Below are 10,746 nucleotides of genomic sequence, written 5' to 3' on the forward strand. Positions count from 1 at the left end.
TTCTCCCGCTTGCATTGTGATTTGTAAACTCTCGCTTCGAGTTACCCACCGTATTTATTTTTCAATATTTTATAAATCCCTCCACGGAATATTTAATTCCCATTTGGTGGCCTTTTGTGCCCAAAATTGTGCAAAAACATTGTGGGACAAGGTTTTCACACTGTAGCTGTCACTGAAAGACAGTGAGCAACTCCATTTGTTTGTCCGAGGGAGCAACAGTAACTAAGGGGGGCGGGGCTTACTGATAGATCAATTGTCCTTATTGACCTCGAGAAGAGATTTTACTTCATTTATAATTACATACACACCTGGTCAGAATTGTTGGTACCCTTGTTAAATAGGATCAAAGAAGGCTGTGGAAATAAATCGCATTGTTATTTTCTCCTATAATGCCTGATGAGGTTAGAGAACACCTGACAAGAGATCAGAGACGATTCCTTCATCCAGAATCACTCCAGACCCTTTAGATTCCCAGCTCCATGTTGGTGCTTCTTCTCTTCAGTTCACCCCACTCATTTTCTATAGGGTGCAGGTCAAAGAACTGAAATGGCCATAGCAGAAGCGTGGTTTTGTGCCCAGTGACCCATTTTTGTGTTTTTAAGTTGGAAGGTCCAAACATGGCCCATTATAAGATTTCTAACAGAGTCAGTCACTTTTTGATTTTTTATCTGTTGGTATTTGATAGAATCAGTGATGCCATGTGTCTAAACAAGATGTCCAGGACCTCCAGCAGAAATATAGGCCCACAACATTAAAAATACAGCGGTATATTTCATTGTACACATGGGGTAATTTTTATCCCTGTGTTCACCAAACCCATCTTGAGTGTTTGCTGTTAAAAAGCTCATTTTTAAGTTACATCTGACCATAGAAGCCAGTCCCTTATGAAGTTCCAGTCGTGTCTGACAACTGAATATGCTGGAGATTGTTTTTTTTTTTTGTTTTTTTTTTCTTGAAGCCCTCCCAAACAACATGTGGTGATGTAGGTGCTGTTTGATCATTTTTTTAAAGGTTTTCTGACCTCGAAACTCAACCTTTTTCTGCAATTCTCCAGCTGTGGTCCTTGGAGAGTCTTTAGCCACTCAAACTCTCCTTCTCACCGTGCATTAGGACGATATAGACACACGTCCTCTTCCAGGCAGATTCATAACATTTTATGTTGATTGGAAATTCTTAATTATTGCCCTGATGGTGGAAATGGGAATTTTCACTGCTCTAGCTCTTTTCTTAAAGCCACTTCACTAATTTGTGAAGCTCAATTATCTTTTGCTGCACATCAGAAATATATTCTTTGGTTTTTCTCATTGTGATGGGTGATTAATTTGGAATTTGACCTTTGGTTTCCCTCCTATTTATATTTCTGTGAAACAGGAAGCCATGGCTGGATAATTTAATGTTCATAATCATGCTGGTGTGCTCAAAATTGTCAATATGAATTGGAATATATTTCAGATATATTTTACTCATAAGAATTTCTAGGGGTACCAGTAATTGTGTCCAACATGTATTTGAGAAAAAAACATTTATTTCATAATGATATTTCCCCCCATTTTAAATTCTTATTCTCCAATGAAAAGTTAGATTTTTGTGATTTATTTAAAAAAAATAAAGCATTAACAATGCACATTTATTTTCACAGCCTTCGTTGATCAAATTTACCAAGGGTACCAACAATTCTGACCACGCGTGTATCATAGTTACTGTATATTGCAAAGATTTTCATGTACATTATTTACTAAATGTAATAATAATAAAACTACAATAATACATCCCAGAAAGACCATGATTCAAGGAAATGTAGATTGATATCTGAGGGGGAAAAAAAGACAATTTTTCCTATATTTTGTTTGTAATTAAACAAATGATGTATAATAAAAACAAAAAAGTACATATCTGTTTTTTCAATGAACTCACAAGGAAAATTCTCATCCTTATGGTGAAAGCAGTCACTGTGGATTTAAGGAACATCTGCGTTCTCCAAACTTTACAGCCATTAAGAGATCATCTTCCTCAGCCTCCTATTAATAACCACTGTCAGCCTTGACTGTCTGCGAGAGGACATTTTTTCATCTGAGAGCTGGAACATTGTTAATCTCCCGACTGTCCTTCCATGGACTCATATGTGCAAGGATAGAAGATGAATTAACTTCCAAAAATCCTAAATTGATACTTATCAATATTATGTAGCTTGTCCCAGAGATTAATTTTTTTTCTAATACAGAGATCCTTCAGTTTTCACCTTAATGCTTCAGAGAAACTCTTCAGATAATCACACTGATTAGGTTCAAAATGGTTGTGTAACAGGACTAATTCCCCACACGGCTCAGCCTGAAAACATCTGGTCTCTGGAAATGAAGTCTATTCTGCCATTGATGCTGGCTGTATATGATTCAGAATTGAATTTAGAATGCCTTTTGAATAATAAATAATTTCATGAATTCAAAATGAGGAAGCAAACACATACTTGTACTTTGAATTTTAACATATTATTGATTTTTATTTTATCTTTAGAATGTGATGTTTATCGCACAATTGGTTGTGATATTAATATGTAAACCTGCTCTATCTGCAATTAAACATAAGTTTAGCACTATAAGCACTCTCTGATTTCTTTTTTTTTTTTTCATCAATACAGTGAAAAACAACAGATCATGTGGATTCCCTTGGTCCATTGGTGTCAAAAAGGCAATCACCCTGAGATCATGACATTAAAACCACTAAATTGATGTAATAAACTCCCATCCCACTAGCTAAGTGGATTTCAGCAACAGGATTCGGAGCGCTGTGTTCTGGCACTCACAGTTATTTGCAGTTATCATTCCTTTCCAGATTTGCCCCACCCAAAACCTGGTTTGAACCAACAGCTTCAGACAAAATTACATCCAAACTGCTCAGTTGTTACGTGGCACATGCAGACGTCCTTTGTCCTCATTGCACAAACAAATCATTTAAATAAACAACTGAAATGAATCAAATATTCATTTTGACTGCTATTGAATGTTTAAAAACTTGGCCTACCCAGTCATGCTGAGATAAGGAGAGTTTGATTATTACTAAATACCAAGAGAGCTAATCACAAGAGTTAAGCCAGCTCAAACTTCTGCTATTCCTGGTTTGGTGTAGCACCTGCAACTCTGCGCATTCAGATCCCAGTTTTAAAAACAAGCAATTGACGTTTATTTTAAAAGTGTCCCTGAGGTTTATATACAGTAACAGTCTAATTATACTAATACAGCATACAATATTTATAATAGAACAAAACTGTCACTTTGATGTTTTATGTCATTTAAATAATAATAATAACATAACTGGCCCCCCGACTGAGCCTGGTTTCTCCCAAGGTTTTTTCCTCCATTCTGTCACCGATGGAGTTTTGGTTCCTTGCCGCTGTCGCCTCTGGCTTACTTAGTAGGGGACTGTAACCCAGTTCGATGTTGAATCAAGATGAAGAAGTCAGAGTTCGGGGGTGCACAAAGCTTTTTATTAGGCTTTTAACAGAAATAAAATTCAACTCAAAATCCTGTGAGGCTCTCTGCCGTACACAGTCCTTTAGCCCAGCACTCTGCATTCCACAATAGACCCTTTTCTCACAGGTGAGCGGGCTCCTATATCCGTCTCCTCACCAATCACTAGAATTAGGCCGTCCGATTTTTTTAGAATTAGGGGTGCGTGGTCCGAACAGAGGGTGAATTCCCGTCCCAGGAGGTAATAACGGAGGGTGAGGACAGCCCAACGAATGGCTAAACACTCCTTCTCAATGGTGCTGTATCTAGTCTCTCTGTTTGAGAGCTTCCGACTAAAATACAGCACCGCCAGGGCAGCCTTTTCCTTGCTCAGAGCCTGTTGGCACGGCTCCGTCCACTGGACCAGATCTGGTGCATCCTTTTTAGTGAGATCAGTCTGTGGGCTGGTGAGCTCCGAATAATTGGGTATGAACCTCCTATAGTATTCTGCCAGCCCCAGGAACTGTCTCACCTCCTTTTTGGTCTTGGGACCTGGGCAGGCCGCAATCGCAGCTGTCTTGTCAATTTGGGGACATACCTGCCCATGTCCCAAGTGGAAGCCCAGATACCGCACCTCCAGCAGGCCGGCCCAGGCTTTCCCCCCACCCCAGCAGCAGAAGGAGGGCCAAGAGATTGGCAGAGAGAGGGGGAAGGTGAAGGTGGTGCAACTGCACCGGCAGTCTCCGCCACGCCCCGTCGTGTCCCTGGTCTGTTCCCCAGGACCCTAGCTCCGCGTTGTGGGGCTTGAGGGGGTGCATTTCCCTGTGATCTAGGGGCAGGAGTGGGATGGAAAAGAGAGGGGAAGGGTTTGGAGAGAGAGAGAGAGAGAGAAAGGTTAGAGAGGGGCTCGCCGATCCCCGGGCATGCCACCAGATGATCCTCAGCCAACTGGATGGCCTGGTCCAGCGACGTCGGACGGTGACACTGGACCCACTCAGTGGTCCCGTTGGGCAGCCGTGCCACGAACTGCTCCAGCACCACCAGATCGACCACAGCCCCGACGTCACGTGTCTCGGCCCGCCGGTCTTCCTCCTGCGCTTGGACCAACACGCAGAAACGTTCCTCCTGTTCCCTCCTGAGGTCCATCAGCGCCTCATGTTGCGAGTAGTGAAGGGATTTTACCAGCTCCGCAAGCGGCGTTGATCCAACTGGCTGCTGCATAGTGGCGTGATGACTTCCTCGTCCCGGGTTTCGGCACTAGTGTAACGTAATGTAGTGATTGATGTTGAAGCAAGACGTAGAAGTCAGAGTTTGGGGGTGCACAAAGCTTTTATTAGGCTTTTAACAGAAATAAATTTCAACTCAAAATCCTGTGAGGCTCTCTGCCGTACACAGTCCTTTAGCCCAGCACTCTGCATTCCATAATAGACCCTTTTCTCACAGGTGAGCGGGCTCCTATATCCGTCTCCTCACCAATCACTAGAATTAAAGACAGGTGTTAGTCATTATTCACTTGGCCTCCTTATCACCGCTCGTCTCCGCAACCCGTTCCCTCGCTGCAGACTCCACTCTACCACACCCCCCCTCGCCACAGGGATACTCGATATCATCGACTTCATTGCACAGATATTATTTAAACTGAACTGAGCTGGACGTTGACATAACTGAATTCATTGAACAGCCTTTAACTGAAAATTGAGTGTTTACTATTGTCCTTTTGCATTATTGACACACTATTTTCCTATTTGATACTGTAAAGCTGCTTTGACACAATCTGTATTGTTAAAAGCGCTATATAAATAAAGCTGACTTGACTTGACTTAATAATCTTTCAAATCCCAAAATTTGATAGGGCACCACAACACTACTTCTCATTTCATATGCTACGTTTAATAGAAATTTTAAAGGTATAAAATAGTTCATTTAATTTTAAAGATCGGAAAGAGGGTGGAATGGTCATGGAGTAATTTGTTTTCTAACAATATAAGAAAATGGGGGAAAATAAGTAAAAGTTTTGGTGTGTTTCAGATTACAATTTTATTAAAGTATTTGTCCATTTGTAATCCACACAATGTTTACAGCATCTTGATCGCTTTATTATTGTGTCCATTGTGGAGGGGGTGGAGTTTGTTGCAGATCATCTGACCATGATTTCCCACCTCTTTAATCATTTTCCTTTAATCTTCACCTCAACATGTCTAAATCCTTTCAGGTTCTATTTTTTCCTGGCCTTGTTTTGATCATGACAGGGACACTCAAGTTTATGAATCCCTAATCATGCCACATGTAACTGCCTCTCTCTCTCTCTCTCTCTCTCTCTCTCTCTCTGTCTCTCTCTGCCCTTCCCCCTCTGTTTCTGACTCTCTCATTGTTTGAAGTGACAGATCAGGTCACTCTCTATTGAATCACTGATGAGAAAGACCTGTTTTGAACCATAGACTAATCCGCAGCAAGAATGGCTTCATCCAGTCTTTTCCTTCACATACAGTAGTGTTTGTAGTGACTTTATAATGACTTACTTCATGCTTGAGTCTGCCAATATATATATATATATATATATTGATGTTCATGTTGCTTAAAAGAAAGTGAAGACCTTTTTTTATTTTGACTTTATGTTTACGCAGTTTCCTATTCAAATCTTATTATAATAATGTGAGAAAATAATTCTAAAAATATAAACATTGCAAAGTATTTAAAATCATTGTAGCATTTGTTGTACTGGCTTTAATTTATGCTGAAGTAAATAAAATAAAAATTACATCAATTACAGCAATGAGAATCACCACTGAGAATAAAGGGAATTACAGGGAGATATATATATGGGGGTAGATGGGGGGTGAAATGTGACCTGAAGCACTTTTATTTGTATACCTTCACACCACTGCCATTTACACACACCAGCAAACGGATCTGTTATGTTTACTAATCTAAAGCATTAAATATACTGTACAGCCCAAGTTACATAATTAAAACAAATTCAACATCTAGTCTGCAATATGAACCAGTAAAAAGGTCATTGTCATTGTTTGCTAAGAACAAACAAGTTGGCTCCTGATTTTTTCCCTCTGTTTGTTAAAGTTGTACACTAAAAGGCAAAAGACCATAAAATTGCAGCACGTTATCTCATTCTGCGCACTTGGTAATGATGGTAATGATTTCCAGCATACTGCTCTCAAAGGTTACATTAAAAGCCTTCATCTAAAACAATAGGTAACTTCTCCCAACATAATAGTCATATAAACCAGGTGTTACCATATATTGCAACTAATAAAAAGAGCTAGCCTGAAACTCTTTTTTTTTCAGCCAATCTGCTAGGATGATACTCAAAGCTGCCCTGTTGCTATGCAAGTCTCTGTCTCATCATATTTCCATGGTTACAGGGCAACATGGAATTAGTAACGAACATCAGAGCTCCCTCAGATACACGAAGAAAGCAAATTGAATTAGCCCTTGTAATGTAACTTGTTGAGTGAGAAACTTCCTACAAAGTGAGGCATTAAAGCACATTTCAAATGCTAGAAATAGGTTTTATTATTTTCACTGAAATAATGCACATAATATTATCATTAATTGATATTTGTGTCATGATAGTATCAATATAGGCACCATTATGAGTCTTAAAGAATAGTAATTATTGAGTGTGAGTGTTGATATTATGAAACAAATGAATAATGACTAAGAGTGATTCGCAGTTAACTGAACAATTTATCGGAAATAAATGAATATGCAGCAAAAATTACCTAACTGTTGCCACTGATCTATGGGAACAATAACAACAAATTATGCATACATAGATTACACGGATCCAAAGAGCATTTAGATCTGATTTTGCATGGATTTAATATTGAATTAATGCTCTTCTTATTAAAAACAAAACTTCATAAGGCCTGTTTTGGCTTGTGGGACTAGAGACATGTTTTTCTGGTCATTCCTCAGGGATCTGGCCAGGTAACCTGGCACCCTGATCCACATTATTCCTCGGACTGGAATTGCCACAACTGGGCCTGGTGGTCTCAGCCGTGCTGCTGGTCCTCTGCAGAAACTGAAGAAAGTTTTCCTGGATGGAACCTTCGTGACTGGAGGCTCGAAGTTCAACGGGTCTACTGGCGCAACATTTTCTCAGTTTTATCAGTTCCTCGCGGATCTGTCGGTTCAGAAGACCGTAGAAGAATGGATTCACAGCAAACGAGGAGTACGCTAGCCACGTGACGGCTTCTTCGATGTCCCCTGGGCTCTGAAGCGGAGTTGTGATGGACATGTGAAGGTGGAAGCTGAAGTACGGGAGCCAGCAGATAAGAAACTGGCCCACAATGATGACCAGGGTGATAGCAGCCTTTCCGCCCCCAAAAACTCTCTCAGGAGACAGTCTCTGGGGGAGGCTGCGGGTGGTGGTGATGATAGTGGTCTGACTGTTAATGGAATCGGAGCGGCGCTTGGCCTGGTTGGCCGTCCAGGTGGGCATCGGTGCGTGCTGACGGGCTGCCGTTCGAGCGACTTTGTATACATTGCAATATACGGCAAAAATCACTACAGAGGGAACCAAGAAGCAAAGCACGCTGAAGAGAATAGCAAAAACCTTCCTGAGGCGGCTGTGGCTCCAGTGTAAAGAGCAATGGGCCGCTGCAATGGAGCTCTGATTCCCATACGCTGGCCAACCGAGAAGCGTAACCAACGCCAGCAGGATGGATTTGACCCAAATGAAGACCATGACACCAAGCGCCAGGTTTAGAGTCATCTTTACCTCATATCGCATAGGATGAACAATGTAGTAGTAGCGTTCAATACTGATGGCGGTCACAGTAAGAATAGAGGCACAGATGAGAAACACGTTTAGAAAGATGTAGACTTGGCACTCCAGAACAGTAAATGCTACAGTGCTGAAAAACGGAGAGCTAGATACTATCCCGAGAGGCATCAACAATATAGCGCAAAGCAGGTCAACTGCACAAAGATGGCACACAAACACATATTTTTTCATGTGAGGAGCTCGGGCAATGGCCACCATGACTCCGCTGTTACCCAATAGAGCTGCTAGGTTAAGGGTGACCATGCAAAACAGCCCAACAAGATCCTTAATCTGGGATTCGGAGTGGATGACCTCCTCCATGCTGGGAGGGGTAGGCTTGGTTGTGCTCCGCTGGCCGGACGTGTCATTTGGAATTGTGTGATTGGTCAGGAGACCCAGCATCAGACCTGGCATGGCTTTCTCCATGCTTTACGGGTTTGAGATGGAACCAAGCTTCTCCATGCTTAATTGTTGATTTTTCTTCTGCGTGTCAAGCATTTGTGTTGAAACCATCTCTGAGAAGAAATGAAAAAAAAATCTATTAAAACTGTATAAATACTGTATAAAGTTATAGTATCTATCTATCTATCTATCTAGATAGATAGATAGATAGATAGATAGATAGATATAATTACATGGTCCCACTTTATATTAGGTGGCCTTGACTATTATTTACTATTTACATTTAGATTAATAATTTGATACAATTCACTTATTTTATATACTTGTTTTTACATTGGAATTATGCAAGTCACATTTTTGATAAAAGTAATTTTTCTGAAAAACTAAATTAGCTTATAAAAGCTACAATAAAGTAAGCTGTAAACTGTTCAAAATCCAAATTCAATATATCAACAAACCGTTGTGTAAAAAAAAAAAAAAATTAATTAAAAAAACCCTGCACATTGCAAACCACAGTCCTTAAGAGGATAAGAAAATATTACTCCATAATTAGTTGTGCAAAGGGTCATTAAGAGGATTGGTGACTGTTTCATAGCCATAATGATTAGTTATGTAAATTTGTAACGCCTCCATCACTCATCATTCAGCGAGAGAGAGAGACACAGAGAGACAGAAATCCCCCTCATGTCACACTAAACATGCATATATTATCAGAACACAGAGGCTGTTATTACCTACACACTTAACAGTTGAGTGCAAATGAAAAGGAAATTCCCTCATACAAAGTTAATGAATAAGTCCTGAATGCACAAGGGAAGCCATCTCATATCAAGAAAGTGCATAGTTTATTTAAATTGCCAGCCACCTCTGTAAGGTTCCAGATCATTCCCAGAACCCCAGTGTCAATTTACTTTTACTTAAGCCTTCATGGAAAATCACCCCTATTTTTGTTTCCACCCACTCACCAGGTCTCTCTATATGCTAATGAGGGCAGAACAACATCCTGCCCTTCCTTGTTGGCAACTGACAGATTGCTTTCACCCAACAGGAGCATAATATGTTTTTTGCACAAATGGATTGTTGACCTTCAGGGATCAATGAAGTCAGAGGACAACATAACTGCTGTTATTGTTGTTTTTTGTCAGTGGGAGTATATATGAGTCATACCTGACTGTGTGCCGCGGCCTCCCTTCAAAACACCCACCCTACGTGCTGACCCGTCCCCTCCCCCGACCCACAGACCCTCACATGAACTTTTTCTCACTTCACTGGAAATTCGAAAACACATTTTCCACTGAATTAAAATGAATGACCTGCTGTCATGTCAGATTGTTCTCTGCTGTTCTAAATCATCCTCACATGACGCCTCGACACAACATTCATAAGTGACTGTGGAAGAAGACAATATGATTTTTCTTACCTGTCAACTTCAGGGACGTCTTTGCTTTTTTTGATGAATCTCCAATCAGATTTGTGATGTGAACATCTGGACATTTTTCACACATGTGGAAACTTTCCTCCTGCAGACATTAAAACAAGTGCAGTAGAGTCCCACAGGAGGCCGGTGTTTCAACACTCAACATCACTCAGGTGATTTCAGTGGAGAACAACCAAAGTGCATGACGATCCCTCAAAAGATTTATCATCCAGGAAAGCCCCGGCTCCAAGGAGCGAAGTTCATACAGGTGTCCCTATGCTGCCCTTTCCATCTAACAAAACCCAGGTGAAGGAGAAAAAATATGGTCCCACCTGCTCTTCCTGTTTCCAGTGGTGTTGATCAGTATTCACACCACTTAGGCCTGTGTCCGTCAGGATGCTCTTCCACACTGTGTCCGGTGCTGTGAAGGGCTGTGACTGTCACACATTGTGTCTCTGTGATTTTTTTTTTCTTCCTCTTTCAAACAGACACATACTCCTCTGTCCCCCAGAGTGGCAGTAATCCCCTGGGTCCTACTGCACACCATTAAACAAGAAAATATGGCCCACTGTAGCTTGACCAAACCATTCATTCATTCATTTGTTTACTTAGCACTTGTGAGGCTTTGTTACATGCTCTTAGAATGATATTTTTCATATATATTGGCATTCGCACATACATACACTTATCAACATACT

General features: G+C 40.8%; 1 protein-coding gene across 1 annotated transcript; it reads right to left on the reverse strand.

Moving 5' to 3' along the window:
- Positions 1 to 6,167: 6,167 nt before the first annotated feature.
- Positions 6,168 to 10,440, reverse strand: gpr61l (G protein-coupled receptor 61-like). The gene is made up of 2 exons (XM_058779580.1): positions 10,052 to 10,440; positions 6,168 to 8,744 (listed from the first exon to the last, which is right to left on the reverse strand). Exon 2 carries the CDS (start codon positions 8,653 to 8,655, stop codon positions 7,369 to 7,371), a length of 1,287 nt encoding a protein of 428 aa, XP_058635563.1. The 5' UTR covers positions 8,656 to 8,744; positions 10,052 to 10,440; the 3' UTR covers positions 6,168 to 7,368.
- Between the last annotated feature and the right edge of the window lie 306 nt (positions 10,441 to 10,746).

This window comes from Onychostoma macrolepis, chromosome 06, assembly GCF_012432095.1.
Source record: "Onychostoma macrolepis isolate SWU-2019 chromosome 06, ASM1243209v1, whole genome shotgun sequence".
Classification (NCBI taxonomy): domain Eukaryota; kingdom Metazoa; phylum Chordata; class Actinopteri; order Cypriniformes; family Cyprinidae; genus Onychostoma; species Onychostoma macrolepis.